The sequence below is a fragment of the Macrobrachium rosenbergii genome, chromosome 37 (assembly GCF_040412425.1).
Source record: "Macrobrachium rosenbergii isolate ZJJX-2024 chromosome 37, ASM4041242v1, whole genome shotgun sequence".
Taxonomy (NCBI): domain Eukaryota; kingdom Metazoa; phylum Arthropoda; class Malacostraca; order Decapoda; family Palaemonidae; genus Macrobrachium; species Macrobrachium rosenbergii.
The window spans coordinates 1,356,760-1,374,577 of record NC_089777.1 but is presented as its reverse complement, the minus strand read 5'-3'; the positions used below and the strand labels follow the sequence as shown (position 1 = coordinate 1,374,577).

Sequence of the window (17,818 nt, the reverse complement as noted above, 5' to 3'; positions counted from 1 at the left end):
CTAACCAAATGTTTTTATTTCTGCAATATGGCAGCTTCGCATTCTCTCCCTATGTTCCTTATCACTTCCCTGCTTTATCCCTTCCTCTATTTGCAACTACTCTTCTAATTGTCTTTCTTTGATTTCTTTCGTCTTACCAGGTAAGGTGAAGGGGAGCTCCTCACTCTACGCTAACCCACTTCAGCAAACTGCAAGTAAAAAAGAAAAAATAGCAGTTAATACTCACACAAACAACACATTCATAAACAACATATACACACACAACAAACACAACAGGAAAACAAAAAGTTCAATCACACAAACCCACTTTTCATATTTCCATCACAGGAGGACATTTTACCAAATTTTAAAGTTAGAGTGCATGACATCAGAGCAGTGTCTGCTTCATTGGCATTTGGACATAACATGTCCTTTTCCTCTATTATCCAGTTGACCTACCAGAAGTGCAGGTCCATAACCGGGGACTGCCTGTACTGTGCCCAGGGCAAGGGCACCTTATTGTATGCTTTGCTGGCCATGAGGCATATCCTCCACTACAAAGCTCTCACTTAAGCAGAGGCACACCACTGCTCAATGGTCACACCACTACGGGTTAAGATGAGCACCAACCAGAGGCAGTACTCACCTGTCGTAGCTCTCTTACCAGTTAAGGAAACAAAAAACATTGCATTCAACGCTGGCAGAGTTTTCTATGTCAAAGTCATTATCATGCCTTAATGTTTTGGAGTAGAATATGTCCATATATCCCACCTCCTTTCAATGTGGGATTCAGCTATGTAATTACTTAGTAAGTTACTTATATGAAAATGACATTTTTCATAATAAAATTAAGAAAATGTCATTTTCATATAAGTAATTACAGAATCAGAGCCCACCCTCCTCCCCTCTCATGGACATGAGGGCACAAACAAATTGAGTAATGGCTGCCAGGTTGTTCCTGTGTTCCCTGATAGTGGGTGAAAACAAAAAAGAAACACTACCGCTAAATTCAAAAAGTTGATACGCACAGGAGATACATTAGTCATGTAATTACTTGTAAGTATATATGAAACGTGATTTTATTATGAAAATGTCATGTCTGTACGTTAGGAAAAATAGAAATTACAGTAGTTTTAAAATTTTATATTTTACATTAGTATTACTGTATGTGCAATCATACCAAAGCCTTCCCTTAATTTTAGAAAATTAATTATATGATAATGAAGTCAGCCCCCGTATTCACGTTCTCACGATTCGCGTACTCACCGATTCACAGGATTTTCTGTGGAACATATCTATAAAATATTTGCGAAAAATTCTGCAATTTGCAGACTTTTGCGTTGAGAAATATTCACTAATTAGCATATTTTCATGTTATTTTCATGACTAAATACATTTTTTATGATAAAATAATGATTTACTAATTTTCAAGTATTATTAAGAATATGATTAAATAATAATAATATAATACTTTAAGATTAGATAATATGTAATAAGATTAAATAATATGTATTGTTTCTCTCTCTCTCTCTCTCTCTCTCTCTCTCTCTCTCTCTCTCTCTCTCTCTCTCTACTGAGGTGAGAGAATTTTAATGGTATGTTTATTTGTTTTGTATGATAAATAAATGATTTACTGAATAATAGGTACTAGTTTTCAAATAATAATAATATACTGTAATTACAACATTTATGCATTTATATAGTAAGTAAATGAAAAAATTTAAATAAACAAATTTCACCCCACGTCTTTTTTCCTGAGTCTTCGCTCGCTGGGGAGGGTGAACCTGTCAGATATGTCAAATTACTCTAGATGTTGCCACAACATGATCAAATCAATTTATCTTTTTTTCTTCCTTTCTCTCTCTCTCACCAAAGGTTAGAATGTGAGAAATAAATAGATAGACAAATAGATACTTAGTTCAGCCTCTCCTCTCTCTCTCTCTCTCTCTCTCTCTCTCTCTCTCTCTCTCTCTCTCTCTCTCTCTCTCTCTCTGGAAAAGATAACATAGAAGCCTTATAAAGAGAAATGGATTAATGTTCCTCAAGTGATTAAAGGGATAAATCTCTCTCTCTCTCTCTCTCTCTCTCTCTCTCTCTCTCTCTCTCTCTCTCTCTCTCTCTCTCTCTGAAAAGATAACATAGAAGCCTTATAAAGAGAAATGGATTAATGTTCTCTCAAGTGATTAAAGGGATAAATCTCTCTCTCTCTCTCTCTCTCTCTCTCTCTCTCTCTCTCTCTCTCTCTCTCTCTCTCTCAGGAAAAAATAACATAAATTTTGTAAAGAGAAATGGATTAACAGTCCTCAAGAGATTAAAGAGATAATCTCTCTCTCTCTCTCTCTCTCTCTCTCTCTCTCTCTCTCTCTCTCTCTCTCTCTCTCTCTCTCTCTCTGCCAGTATAAGGCTGGCTGAATTTGTCATAGTGGTAACTCACTCTCTCTTTCTGATTTGGCTGGAATGGTTAGAAGTACATATGTATATATTTTTAAGGGTACCAATATTCAAGATGACTTTGAAATGATATTAATATAATTTCAAAGAATAATACAGTAACAGGATAATGATTTAAGGCATATTTAATGTAGTATAATACTTTAAGTATACATTTGGTATTTGAATTTCAAGATAGGCAGTTATAAGCATTTGTAGAGGGGGGTGTTCAAAGTATTCACAGATTTTGGATTTTAACTATTCGCCGGGAGGGGGGAGAGTTTGGAACGCATCCCCTGTGAATTCGGCGGGTTTACTGTAATTCCCATTTTTATATAAGTAACTTACCAAATAATTACATAGCTATAATAATTACATAGTTTCTACTTAACACAGCAGCTCAAAATTCGAAATTCGTGGTAGCGCTCTTTTGCTTTAGGTGTAGGTATGTTGCCCCGCCCACTATCGGGGAAGAATAGGTACAACTTAGCTAAGGAACTCAATTCGTTTCTGCAGGTTAATGACTGAACAACAGTTATTAGCAGCTCTCGTTTTCGCTTTCACCGGATGGTCAGCGATCGTCTTTGGTGAAGTACTCTTTGATTTTGGTAGTGCAGCTATCTAGCCTAGCTAGAATTTTGGATACTTCGATTGTGACGTATTCATTTAGATTTTTTACCATTATGTCAGACTCTAGTTTATCCAGCATTAGGTACTGCAGCAAAGGCTGCAAAACTAGACTTATGTCGGTAAAATATGACACACATACCATTTGTTGTACTTGTAGGGAACAAATTTGTTCGCCTGAATTGAATTGTGACGAATGTAAGGACTGGGAAAAGAGTAAATGGAAGACGTTACAGACTCATTTAGACAAATTGAAACATGACCGAATTAGAAAATACAGCTAGGGCCGAAGCAAAGGCTTCTGCTAGTGTAGGCCATTCTTTAAGGGATGGTATTGATGTTTTGCCTATCCCTTCAATGCCTGTGACAGCTTTTTCTCCCATTTCCAGTCCTCCAGCTTTTCCTGTCACTTCTGTACCTAACTCTCATTCTGCTGAACCCAGTGCCATTGCCAGCTTAGAAGCACGGGTAGATAAAAAATTTAATTTACTTGTGAAAACTGTTTCCCAAATTGGGAACTCTGTGAAGGTCCTAATGGACAAATTTAATAGTGTTGTGTCAAGTGATGTGTCAGTGGAGGGGGTGGCTGTTCGTCCCACCGATGCTCCTAGACCAAGGTCCCTGCTAAACTCCCCTTGCAAACATGGGAGGAAGCAAACTGGCAGTCCAAGGGAGGTCGGTGGGGTTTGCCCACGAGCAGTCGTCGCCTCATCTGAGCCTGTTGTCCACCAATCCCAGGCTGCAGAAGAATACCGTTGGAAAGGTATTAGATTGGATACCCATACCCTTTCTTCAAGTGATTCAGACTCTCCCACATCAAAGAAACGCAGTGACTGTTTTGCACATGTATGTAGGCCACTGAAAAGGCCAGGCGCTTCAATGGATTCAGATTACCCCCGTCTAAAAAAAGCGCAGTAGAGAGAGAACGTAGCCCTCTCCCTTCTTGCAGTTTCTGGGATTTGCCAACAAGAGATTCTCGCTCCCTTTCACGTGCAAGAAAGTGCCCAGTGCTCGTCAGTAAAGTACATAAGCGACAACTCACAGATCGTTCAGCATCCTTGCTTTTGCCTTCAGAGCGCCCAAGGTCCGAGCGCCCATCACCTGCACACGCAGCTCTCGCCTTACCTGTTCAGGGAGCACACAGTTTCCAAGTCAGAAGAACCCGTGTTTGATCACTCGGAACGGGAACGTCAGATCACAGAGCGCCCATCCTCGGCGCGCCAAACGTCCGCGGACAATGCAGTTGCTTCCAAGGAGTCAGCGTCTGCTTCAACAACAAGTGGGCGCCTATTGTCCGTGTGCCCAGTCGATGGGGGTGCCTCTCCCTTCCACCCAACTTCTAATGTTTTCGCGACCCCGCAACAAGAATTTCCGTCGGCCTCTCAAGACCCTTCTTTGGCGCTGTTTCAACTCTGGCTTGACAAAGTTTTGAGCCTTCTTGAAAAACCTACTCCAGCGATACAGGACACCGTGGAACCCCCAGGATCGCCCGTTTTGTCTGCTGAGGAGCCTGCAGAAGAAGAACAACCCACCTCTCATTACTCGGCTCTACTCAGATTTTTCCTGGTCTGCTACCCGTCGTCCTTCTCCCCAGTTGTTCCATTATCTCCGGGTTCAGCCTACCTGAGCATGCGACAACCACCAGGTACCGCCAGACTTCCGCGTATGGTGTTGTCTTCGTCATCGAAGAAAGCTTTCGGCCGCATGGATGCCTGGCTAGCAGAGAAGAGGAAAGTCGGGAAGGCAGTCGTTTGTGCACCTCCTTCTCGCTTAATAAGGCAGAAGTACCTGTCTTATGCAACTGGAGAAGCTCCATCCTTAGGAGTTTCTGCCTCCTCTCAGGGAGACTTCTCCATTATCATAGATACTTCTCATCGTTCAGCTTTCGCTTCGGCCAGAATTCTTTTCACAGCCTCGGAGTTGGACCATCTTCTCAAAGATATATTCAAAGTCTTTGAGAGTTTTAGTTTTCTAGATTGGACGGTAGGAGCTCTAGCTAAGAAAATAGAAGACTGCGTGTCCCTGCAAGAAAACTTCGCTTTGGACTGGCTGGGAGAACTGGGGTCTTGCTGGATAGAGCTGTAAGAGATGGAGCAGTAGAACTAGCTACCGTCTTCTCACGGGAGTCCTTAAGAAGTGAGATTTGTGGTGCTCGTTTACGGCAAAAGGGGTCTCCCCATCAGAACGTTCTTCACTTCTGTTTGCACCCCTAGACAAGGATAATCTGTTCCCACAAGACACTCTAGATCGGATTTCAGTCAATTTACAAAAGAAATCACCTCAAGACCTCATCACTCAATCCACCAAAAGAACGAAGTTTCCTGCAAGAGCCACTTCAACTGCAACTCCTAGGATGTCGTCACCCCTGCAGCAACATCCCTTTCGAGGAGGTAGGGGCCGCATCAATCCCCGACCTAGAACCAACCTCCAAACCTCCAGACCATCTAGGAAACCCTTCAACAAATCTAACCCTAGAAAATTAGACTCCGGTCCTCTGTGTCCCAGTGGGAGCAAGACTTTCCCATTTCTGGCCAGTATGGGAGAAGAAAATGCAGAACCATGGGTGCTGAAGGTATTACGAGAAGGATATACAATCCCCTTCAGGGGAAAACCTCACTTAGTAACCTCTCCTGTCAACTTAGCAGCCTACTCAGTAGACTCAGAGAAGTTTTCAGCCCTATCTCGGGAAGTATCAGCTCTCCTGGAAAAGAGAGCCGTGGAGATAGTCGAAAATGTAAACTCAAGGGGATTTTACAATCGCCTCTTTGTGGTCCCCAAGTCATCGGGAGGATGGAGACCTGTCCTGGACATCAGTGCCCGAACTGCTTGGTTCAAACAACGAAATTCAAAATGGAAACGAATCAGTCGGTTTTGTTGGCCATCCATCGGGGAGACTGGATGGTTACGATCGACATGCAAGATGTGTACTTCCATATTCCAATTCATCCGGACTCCAGGAAGTATCTAAGATTCGTGTTCCAGGACAGAGTCTTCCAGTTTTGGGCACTCTGCTTCGGACTATCCACGGCCCCTCAAGTTTTTACTCTGGTACTCGCTCCCCTTACGAAATGGCTACATCTTTTGGGAATAAACATTTCTCTGTACCTGGACGATTGGCTCCTATGCTCCCCCTCGAATTCTCAGTGCATGGAGGACCTACAGATAACTCTTTGTCTCGTCCATGAACTAGGACTTTTGATAAACTTCAAGAAGTCACAGTTAGTCCCAACTCAGTCTATTCTATATTTGGGAATAGTGATAGACTCAGAGTTTTCAGGCTTTTCCATCCCAACAAAGGATAATTTCTTGCCACAAGAAAGTCCAGGACTTCATAACTCGCAACTCCTGCTCAGCCAACGCATGGATGAGTCTTCTAGGAACACTCTCTTCCATCGGGAAGTTCGTTCCATTAGACAGGCTTCATACAAGAACTCTACAATTTTACCTCAAAGCCAATTGGAAAAGGAAGTTGTTCCCGGACTCATTCAGTTTCAGCATCACTCCCCAGATAAAAGAGGGCCTCAGATGGTGGCTAGCAGAAGACAGATTCTCGACAGGAAAGTCTCTGGCTCCAACGAACCCCGACCTAGTGTTATTCTCCGACGCTTCGAATCTAGGTTGGGGAGCCCTTCTCAACAACATGGAAGTGTCAGGAACATGGTCCCCTTCCGAAAGAAACCTCCACATCAATGTGAAGGAACTAAAAGCAATTCACCTGGCACTGCAACACTTTACAACACTAACCTGCCACAAGACAGTAGTGGTTCATTCGGACAGCATGACCGCCCTAGCGTATATCAAGAATCAAGGAGGGACTCATTCTTTTACGCACTACGAAGCGACAAAGGATTTTCTTCTTTGGGCAAAGAGCAACAAGACCCAAGTAGTGATTCTCTTCATTCACAGCAAGATGAACGTCCTTGCGGACGAATTAAGTCGGGGAAAACAGGTCCTACCACCGGAATGGACACTCAATCTACAGGTATGCACCGACCTGTGGAAGCTTTGGGGAAAGCCGTTGATAGACCTGTTCGCGACGTCAAGGAACAATCGTCTTCCTTTGTATTGCTCCCCAGCTCCGGACCCACAAGCATGGGCAGCAGATGCCATGTTACAGGACTGGTCGAACCTCGACCTCTACGCCTTCCCTCCATTCAGCAGGGTGAGGGAAGTGTTGAGGAAGTTCAATTCACAGGACAACGTGTCATTGACATTAGTCGCTCCCTTTTGGCCACACAAAGAATGGTTCCCCGATCTTCTGAACCTTTTGACAGACTTTCCAAGGCTGCTTCCTCAGAGGAGAAATCTCAGACAGCCGCACTTCCTCCGACACCATCAAGGATTATCCACTCTCGCTCTGACAGGCTTCAGACTGTCAGGGAGCTTGTCAGAGCGAAAGGATTTTCAAGAAAGGCTGCAGAGGCTATTTCTAAGTGCAGGCGACAATCTTCCTCTGCAGTTTACCAATCCAAGTGGGCAGTTTTTAGGAAGCGGTGCCAAGAGCGAAGAATTTCCTCTTCTCAAACGTCTGTAACCCAAATTGCAGATTTTCTTCTATATTTCAGGACATCGAAAGGACTCTCAACATCTACCATCAAGGGTTACAGAGCAATGTTGAGTTCAGTATTCAAACATAGAGGATTATACCTGTCTTCAAACCAAGACATCAGTGACCTAATCAAGCATTTCAACACTAGTAAGCAAGCTAAACCCTTAGGAGTCGCATGGAACTTGGACGTGGTCTTCAACTGGCTTTCAGGACCACTTTTTGAACCGATGGAGTCGTCGCCTCTTCGGAATCTTATGAAGAAGACATTATTTTTGGTGGCACTCGCTACAGCCAAGAGAGCCAGCGAGCTTCATGCCATTGATAAAAGGATAGGCTTCTCACAAGGTAATGCAGTATACTCGCTAATTTTAGATTTTTTGGCCAAAAACGAGGATCCGGCTAACCCTTGGCCTCGCTCCTTTTCTATCAAGAGCTTCTCAGAAGTACTAGGCCCAGACGATCAAGAGAATGTCCTCTGCCCAGTAAGAGCTCTAAGAGTATACCTCAAGAGAACCAAAAACCTTAGAGGATCGGCCCCTAATCTTTGGTGTTCCATTAAAAACCCCAGCTGTCCTTTGTCCAAGAATGCACTATCATTCTTTTTAAGATCCGTGATTTCAGAAGCACATTCGGGAGTTCAAGATGAATTACTGTACTATCCTTGTGCTAAGTAAAGGCTCATGAAATAAGAGCTGTGGCAACGTCTTTGGCTTTTAAATGTAACCTGTCTCTCTCTTCGATTTTACAAACAACATTTTGGAGGTGCAAGTCAGTGTTTGTCATGTTTTATTTACGGGACGTTGAGACAGTGTACGAAAAATGCAGTACTTTAGGTCCGTTCTTCGCAGCTGCCATGGTATTGGGGGATGAAGGATAGGAGGAACGCCTTCCCTTTTCCTCTATCCACTCTCCTTGAATAAGGGCAGTCGTACTTCTTGTGGAGTTTGGTGGACACTGAATGTTGAGTGTCATCAGTTGGTTTTTTATGGTTTTGGCTAAAATGTCGTGTGGTGTAGGTTAATTTTATCTGATCTTTGTTATTCTATTGTACTGTGCCCAGGGCCAGGGCAATCCACATATCATTATGTGACCCATTGGATTTATTAGCTTTGGCAACCTGCGACTGACCTCCTATGTTGCAAAGCACCCACTCAGTAGAGGTGACTCTTGGCTCTACCGCCACACCGCTACAGGTCGAGAGGAGCCACAACCAGAGGCAGTACCCGTCTGCTGTTGCTCGCTCACCAGGTAAGGTTACAACAAGTATTCCAAGATGCTAGCTAATTTGCTATCCCAAATTACCCCCCATATCAAGTAGTTTTTTGGGTAGTATATGTCCATTCATCCCACCTCCACTCAATGTGGGATTCAGCTATGTAATTATTTGGTAAGTTACTTATATAAAAATGACATTTTTATAATAAAATAGTTTTATATATACTTACCAAATAATTACATGATCGGAGCCCGCCCTCCTCCCCTCTCATGGACATAGAGCATAAACGAATTGAGCTCCTTAGCTAAGTTGTACCTATTCTTCCCCGATAGTGGGCGGGCAACATACCTACACCTAAAACAAAAGAGCGCTATCGCGAATTTCGAATTTTGAGCTGCCGCATAAAGTAGAAACTATAGCTATGTAATTATTTGATAAGTAAGTATAAAACTTTATTTTATTATAAAAATGTCATTTTACATCTTAGTACAATACTCTGTAGGCTGTAATATTACAATTTTGTATAGTATACAGTCAACCCCGGTTATTCACGGGGGTTAGGGACCGCAACCACCCACGATAAGCTGAAATCCGCGATGTCAGTACCCCATAAAAAAATATTAATTACTGCCTATTTTAATAGTTCAAACACCAAATATACCTGGAACTATCATCCTACACTGAATATACCTTAAACTCTCATTCTAAAACACTTCAGTATCATTTCAAAGTCATCTTGCAACATTACCCTTAATAATATCTGGATTACATATTCTAAAAGAAATACCTCTTTTTACTCATCTGAAAAAGGGACATGTCCACTCTCTCTCATCTGAAAAAGGGACATGTCCTCTCTCTCTCTCTCTCTCTCTCTCTCTCTCTCTCTCTCTCTCTCTCTCTCTCTCTCTCTCTCTCTCTCTCTCTCAAGAATAGTCTTACAAAAATAGAATTAATTGTCAAATTTAACATGATACTGGTAATGAAAAGAAATGGGTAACAAACCCTAGCTTCAAAATAAAATAAGCAAATATAGAATAGAAATTTAAATAAAAAATATGAAATGGGAAATCAAATAGAAAATGGGAACCAAACAGAAAACGTAAGTCAAAATTCCTTCCCAACCACCATCACTAACTACAGTACGTCATTTTAAACAGTATAAGATTATGACATAAAGTATAGTCTTTAAAAGTCTTAGCCTCCTTCAACCACATGATCATTACTTCTCATTAACCCTTAGTGGACAGATTGAGCTTCAGTGTGAAGTAAAACAGGTTTGGGGAGGTGGACGGATTGAGCTTCAGTGTGAAGCAGAATTACGCACCACTATTATGTAATACTGTAAGTGCCAATACTTCTGTATGCTATAAATTCACTAATGACAACTTTTATACGGACATGAGAGTTAGGCCAGTATTAGTAATGCTTGTGACTTCAAGGGGGAAGGTGCTACATCTCTCATTCTCACATGAGTCTTTTTGTAAATTTGCTTTTAAATATACAAAGGGGTTGCTGTTGTTTTCTGTTTTTGTCTTTTACGATAGTATGTCGGTTGTAAATGTAATTTTACAAAGAAAATTGCAAAGAAATATTAGAAAAAGCATGTAAAAGTAAAAAAAAGTTACTGAATCTTCCTTCTCATAAATTTATGTGAATATTTTACAACAAATATGCAAAAAATTTGTTACTGCTTTTATTTCTTATCTGTTTTGATATTGTGTGAGCAGTAATAATAATTTGACAAAATCCAAAAAACTTATTTATTAGAAAAAACATATATAAGATGGTAAAATTTATGATTGTCTTGTAAATGAGGCCCCACAAGGGGTTGTAAATAGTCATTTTCAACTTCTCGTGGAAGGTGTGGAAATTTTTTAGAATTTTTTTTATTTATACAGTGTGAATGTACGTGACATTCTCTTTCCATTGATGTGATTTTTTTTTTTATTTTGCAGACCTCAAAGTTTCCCTGGTCTGGGGTGCTGCACATTGATAAATTATGCCGTCCCTTAAGGGTTAAGTGCTCAATAACCCAAAGCATTATGTCCATTGACATGAGTTCACAGATGTGTCACTGTGGAAGAAGGAACATCTCTTATAAACAAAAAAGTTCATTGAAATGACATGAGTTAACTGGTAATAAAAAAGAATCACACAAAAAATAAATGGTCACAAAAGACATAAAATTAGATAGCAAAAAGGAAACATAATCTGACTCGAACCTGTTGAGACACAGTGTACAAAAAATGAATAGTTCTTAAGAGTTCGGTACTCACTTTCATCAAACAGGAGAATCCATCTCCAAAAAGTTAGGTTTAACAGCTCAAATGAGCGCTAGTGAAGTTCATGCCAGAGTGCCCAATACAGGCAGTCCCCGGTTATCAGGCGTGGGGGGTGGGGTTCCATTCCGATGGCGTGACGATAAGCAAAAACCGGCGATAACCAATTTTTAGCACTTTTTCAGTGATTTTCGGCACTAATTGGTGCTGACGCGCCAAAAATCGCCAATTTTCGGTTATTGGGGCATATCTACAACAAAAGTTGCTGATTTTCATCTCTAGACAAGCTCCAAAAAACCGGATCCTGTATTACATCATTTTCTTTCCAGTAGAAAGTGCTGTAACAAACTAACGCACGCATGTTCCCCATACCATGCCTGGGAGGAAAAAGTATACCTTAGTTTAATCAGACCACTGAGCTGATTAACAGCTCTCCTAGGGCTGGCCTGAAGGATTAGATTTATTTTATGTGGCTAAGAACCAGTTTGTTACCTAGCAACAGACCTACAGCTTATTGTGGAATCCGAACCACATTATAGTGAGAAATGAATTTCTATCACCAAAAATAAATTCCTCTAATTCTTCAATGGCCAGTCGGAGAATCAAACGCGAGGCCAGCAGAGTGCTAGCTGAGAATGGTACCCACCCACCAATGAGGAACTACACCTGGGAGGAAAAGGTCCATGATGTCACATCGAAAGATTCTGTTACACACAATACAGTATGGGTCGGTTTGCTCAAAACTAGATCGGAATGCCTTAGCACTTGACAACCAAAACTTCCGATCATACAGAGAAAGACTGTCTCCGTGCCCTGATCAAGTCTTGTGATACTGTTCATACGAGGTGAATATTTGCGAGATGATGAATCTGAATTAAATATGTGAAAGAATTTCCGCTTGGTCTCTGGGTGAACAAACTGCTAAGTACACATCAGATGCATAAGTAAGACTGATGAATCAGCTATTCAAAACAACGTTCATATTTCTATCTAAATTCGTAATATATGGCTTACAGCTACGTGTGAAAACTAACCAAGTTTCCCCATTTTCTCTCATACAGTATTCAAGCCATCCTGTTTTCACAGTGTAGATAGGGGAAACATTGGGAATTCAGAAGTAGAGTTAGGTACTGTACCTAAATATGTATTTAGATATGCATTAAAAAAAATACCAAATTATAAATGCAGTCAGCAGTGATAAATATTCTTGTGTGTACTGTTGCATGTTAATCATACTGAGAATCAACTAAACTTGTAATAAAAACAGTGCAGTAAATCAAGCAAAGCAAAAAATTTGTAATGTACAGACATATGCACTCACTTATTCGTATGCATCATGAACTTCTTGAAGTTTTAGTTTCATATTTTTATGTTTAAGATACAATAATTCATATTTCATTAAAGTATATGTACAATACTGAGAGAGAGAGAGAGAGGGGTTGTTAACTTAGGTATGCTTACATTGGTAAAACGAATTAGGAAACAGCTGTTTTGTGATTTTAGGGATTTTACTCTAACATAAAGTATGTTAGTTTACCTTTGTATACCTGTTTTACTTTTATGTACAACAATGAAAATAATTCCATTAATACATTTGTTTCTTTTAACAACTAAGAAATTATTTCCATAATTCTTTCAGTAGTAGGCTCAATCAGCTGATTCTGAGAGCATAAACATTACAAATGTTGGGACGATCAGTTTTATTTATACTGTACATAGTACAATGATAATAGATCAGTATAATGATATAGTATAAATGGATTCTGTAAGTGAAATAATATTTTATTTATATACTTTGCTATGTTTACATTAACACTTAAACGCCTACTGGACGTATCATACGTCGACTAAAATTGTCTGGTGGGTGCCAAGAGGACGTACCGTACGTCAACTAAAATTGTCTGTTGGGTGCCAAGTGGACGTACCGTACGTCGACTACAAAAAATTTCAACCTTCTGTCAACTTTGACTCGACCGAAATGGTCGAAAAACACAATTATAAGCTAAAATTCTTACATTCTAGTAATATTCAATCATTTACCTTCATTTTGCAACAAATTGGAAGTCTCTAGCACAATATTTCGATTTATGGTGAATTTTTGAAAAAAAACTTTTTCCTTACGTCCGCGCAGTAACTCGGCCAAAAATTTCAGAAATTCTTTCGTCATTTTGTCGTAATTTTTGCACCGTTTTATATTAGCCGTTACGTAAAGTTTTATATATGAAAATGTGCGCACATGAAGAAATATTTTCATATAAGTCTCGATAACTGCCAAAATTTCAACTGTCGGTCAACTTTAACTCGACCGAAATGGTAAAAAAACGCAATTGTAAGCTAAAACTCTTACATTCTAGTGATATTCAATCATTTACCTTCATTTTGCAACAAATTTGAAGTCTCTAGCACAATATTTCGATTTATGATGAATTTTTTGAAAAACTTTTTCCTTACGTCCACGCCAGAAATTCTTTTCACACGTTGTCGTAATGTTTGCACTGTTTTATATTAGTCGTTACATAAAGTTTTATATATGGAAATGTGTGCAATTTCATGTAGAATACGACAGAAAATAACTCATGGTTGTAGCTTTTATCAGTTTTGAAATATTTTCATATAAATAACGATAACTGCCAAAATTTCAACCTTCGGTCAACTTTAACTCGACCAAAATGGTAAAAAAACGCAATTATAAGCTGAAACTTACATTCTAGTAATACTCAACCATGTACCTTCATTTTGCAATAAACTGGAAGTCTCTAGCACAATATTTCGATTTATGGTGAATTTCTGAAAAAAAAAACTTTTTCCTTACGTCTGCGCGCTGTAACACTGCCGAACATCTCGGAAATTCTTTCGTCACGTTGTCGTAATGTTTGTATCGTTTTACATTAGTCATTATAGAAACTTTTATATATGAAAATGTGTGCAATTTCATGTAGAATACAACAGAAAATAATTCATGGTTGTAGCTTTTATCAGTTTTGAAATATTTTCACATAAATCACGATAACTGCCAAAATTTCAACCTTCAGTCAACTTTAACTCGACCGAAATGGTCGAAAAACGCAATTGTAAGCTAAAACTCATACATTCTAATAATATTCAATCATTTACCTTTATTTTGCAATAAATTGGAAGTCTCTAGCACAATATTTCGATTTATGGTGAATTTTTGAAAAAAACATTTTCCTTACGTCCGCGCGGTAACTCGGCCGAGCATCTTAAAAATTCTTTCGTCACGTTGTCGTAATGTTTGCACCGTTTTATATTAGTCGTTACATAAACTTTTATATATGAAAATGTGCGCAATTTCATGCAGAATACAACAGAAAATAACTCATGGTTGTAGCTTTTATCAGTTTTGAAATATTTTTATATAAATTACGATAAATAGAAAAAATTCGACCTTCGGTCAACTTTAACTCGACCGAAATGGTCGAAAACTGCAATTGTAAGCTAAAACACTTACAGTCTAGTAATATTCAATCAATTAGCTTCATTTTTCAACAAACGGAAAGTCTCTAGCACAATATTTCGATTTATGGTGAATTTTTGAAAAAAACATTTTTTTACGTCCGCGCGTTACAGATTCATGCATCATATTGTGATAATATTTTCTCTGTGTTGCTTTGATTGTTTTACAATTTGTTATATACCAAAATCATTGCAATTTAGTGTACAATACAAAGAAAAAAAAATAATCCGTTAGCTTTAACCGTTTTGCTCACAGCGCGATTTGTATAAAATTATATATGAAAAATCTTTTTTACGCTGTCATATATTTCAATATTTATATATTGATAATGATATTTTTTTTCATTTCTGATGGTTGCATACTAAACTTCAGGCAGTGACAAAAAAAGGAGCCAAAAATGAACTCTTAATCTTAAAAACTAAGCGTGCTGTGATTTTTTGAAAAAAACTTTTTCCACTTCGGCGCTAACTCCCGAACGCCGCCGGCATACAGGAGACGTTTTTGTAAATAGAGGCTCGGCGTTTAAGGGTTAATATTAATACTGTAATTGAAAATTAGTAAATCATTGTAACCTGTACATACATATGCACAAACTCATTCGTATACGTCATGAACCTCTTGGAGTTTTAGTTTCATATTTTTATGTTTTTCTTACAATAATTCATATTTCATTAAAGGATATTTACAGTACTGAGAGAGAGAGAGAGAGAGTGAACTGAGGTTTGTATACATCAGTAAAACAAATCAGAAAACAGCTGTTTTGTGATTTTGAGGGTTTTTACTTTAAAAAAAAAAGTACATTTTATTGATACAGTATTTTGCTGTGTTTACATTAATATTAATATTTGAAAATGAGTAAATAATTTTTTTATCATAAAAATGTATTTAGTCACAAAACATGAAAATACAGTAATTAGTGAATATTGCTCTAGGAAAAAATCTGTGAATTAGTGAATTTTCCACGATTTACTTGGATTTATGTACCACGGAAAAATATGTGGCTAACTGAAGCTGCGAATGGTGAACCACGATAAAGCGGATGTCCATTGTACTGTAGAAAGACTTGTTAGTCACATGCTTTTTTCTGATTTTAAGGTAAGGCTGGCATGAGTACATATTAAGCCATGAAAGAGTTCTTAAAGTTTGAATTTTAGCATTTATTTTCCATGTTTTTGCCTTTTTTTCTTCATGTCCATACAGTATGGACATGTATATTCAGGAATTTGTAGTGATATGTTGTATAAGGTTTTGGCTGTTATGTCAGTCACCAAGTGTGCCATTCCTAACTTTTAGGTAGCTCTCATGTCATTTCAGAATTGCAATGGCCCCAACAGAGAAGCCTCAGAGGAAGAAATCTCCATTTTCCTTGGTCAAAGTTTTAAATGCCATCAAAAATGTTGACAAGGATATGATGAAGGATCTTCTTTTTGCCCCTAAATACTTATGGATATCAGCTGTTGGTTTCTTGCTAGCAGAGATAGTGATCAACATTTTCATCATACAAAGAGTTAAATGTAAGTTACTATCACAGAAATGTAACTTACCATCACAGACTGTGCAACACATGGATTTGCTAGTATTTTGTGCAGCAGGTCACAATAAAAATATACAGTAATATGAACTGTAAAAAACTAACTTGACACTAATTGGTTCACTGGATGGATAGGTTTTGCAATAGGATACATTTTCTCAGGAAACATTTTTTAATGTTAATAGTATTTGATTCATAGAGAAAAAGTCAAGTTAACAAGTTGTTTCTGTCACACATGAAGAAAATTCAAAATAGGAATGAACCTGTCTATAAAGAATTAAGTTTTATATTAAAATAACACTACTATTTAAAGTATATTTTAGTGTAGAGTATAATCAACTGTGTATACTGTATAAGATAAACTCAAAATGAATTTGTTCAGTGATATTAAAGATTGTCATGAGAACTGTAAATACTAGCCAGCTTGGGTTGTTATTGAAATCCAGTGAACCTGCTGAATTTCTACAACAGATCTGTGACATTGTGTTAACCCTTAAACGCCGACTGGACGTATCGTAAGTCCACTAAAATTGTCTGTCGGGTGACGAGTGGACGTACCGTACGTCGACTACAAAAAATTTCAACCTTTGGTCAACTTTGACTCGACCGAATGGTCGAAAAACGCAATTGTAAGCTAAAACTCTTACATTCTAGTAATATTCAATCATTTACCTTCATTTTGCAACAAATTGGAAGCCTCTAGCACAATATTTCGATTTATGGTGAATTTTTAAAAAAAACTTTTTCCTTACGTCCACGCGGTAACTCGGCTGAACATCTCAGAAATTCTTGCGTCACTTTGTCGTAATGTTTGCACCGTTTTATTTTAGTCGTTACATAAAGTTTTATATATGAAAATGTGCGCAATTTCATGTAGAATACAACAAAAAATAACTCATGGTTGTAGCTTCTATCAATTTTGAAATATTTTCATATAAATCACGATAACTGCCAAAATTTCAACCTTCGGTCAACTTTGACTCGACCAAAATGGTCGCAAAACGCAATTGTAAGCTTAAACTCTTACATTCTAGTAATATTCAATCATTTACCTTCATTTTTCAACAAATTGGAAGTCGCTAGCACAATATTTCGATTTATGGTGAATTTTTGAAAAAAAAAACTTTTTCCTTACGTCCACGCGCGGTAACTCTGCCAAACATCTCAGAAATTCTTTCGTCACTTTGTCGTAATGTTTGCACCATTTTATATTAGTCGTTACATAAAGTTTTATATATGAAAATGTGCGCAATTTCATGTAGAATACAACAAAAAATAACTCATGGTTGTAGCTTCTATCAGTTTTGAAATATTTTCAAATAAATCACGATGTGCCAAAATTACAACCTTCGGTCAACTTTGACTCGACCGAAATGGTCGAAAAACGCAATTGTAAGCTAAAACTCTTACATTCTAGTAATATTCAATCATTCACCTTCATTTTGCAATAAATTGGAAGTTTCTAGCACAATATTTCAATTTATGGTGAATTTTTAAAAAAAACTTTTTCCTTACGTCCGCACGGTAACTCTGCCAAACATCTCGGAAATTCTTTCGTCACTTTGTCATAATGTTTACACCGTTTTATATTAGTCGTTACATAAAGTTTTATATATGAAAATGTGTGCACTTTCATGTAGGATACAACAAAAAATAACTCATGGTTGTAGCTTTTATCAGTTCTGAAATATTTTCATATAAATCACGATAAATAAAAAAATTCGAACTTCGT

General features: G+C 38.3%; 1 protein-coding gene across 4 annotated transcripts in view; it reads left to right on the top strand.

Moving 5' to 3' along the window:
- The window catches only part of Alg3 (Alg3, alpha-1,3- mannosyltransferase), a 314,859-nt gene that overhangs the window by 57,318 nt on the left and 239,723 nt on the right, over positions 1-17,818 (top strand). For 2 of the 4 annotated variants that reach the window (XM_067081280.1, XM_067081279.1), the window contains exon 2: positions 15,870-16,069. The exons of 1 other annotated variant lie outside the window; for it this stretch is intronic. In XM_067081280.1, coding sequence (XP_066937381.1) covers positions 15,877-16,069 — 193 coding nt within the window. In that variant the 5' untranslated portion in view covers positions 15,870-15,876. Of the gene's footprint in view, positions 1-15,852; positions 16,070-17,818 lie in introns of all 4 variants that reach the window. One more of the 4 variants, XM_067081281.1, reaches the window with a different exon arrangement.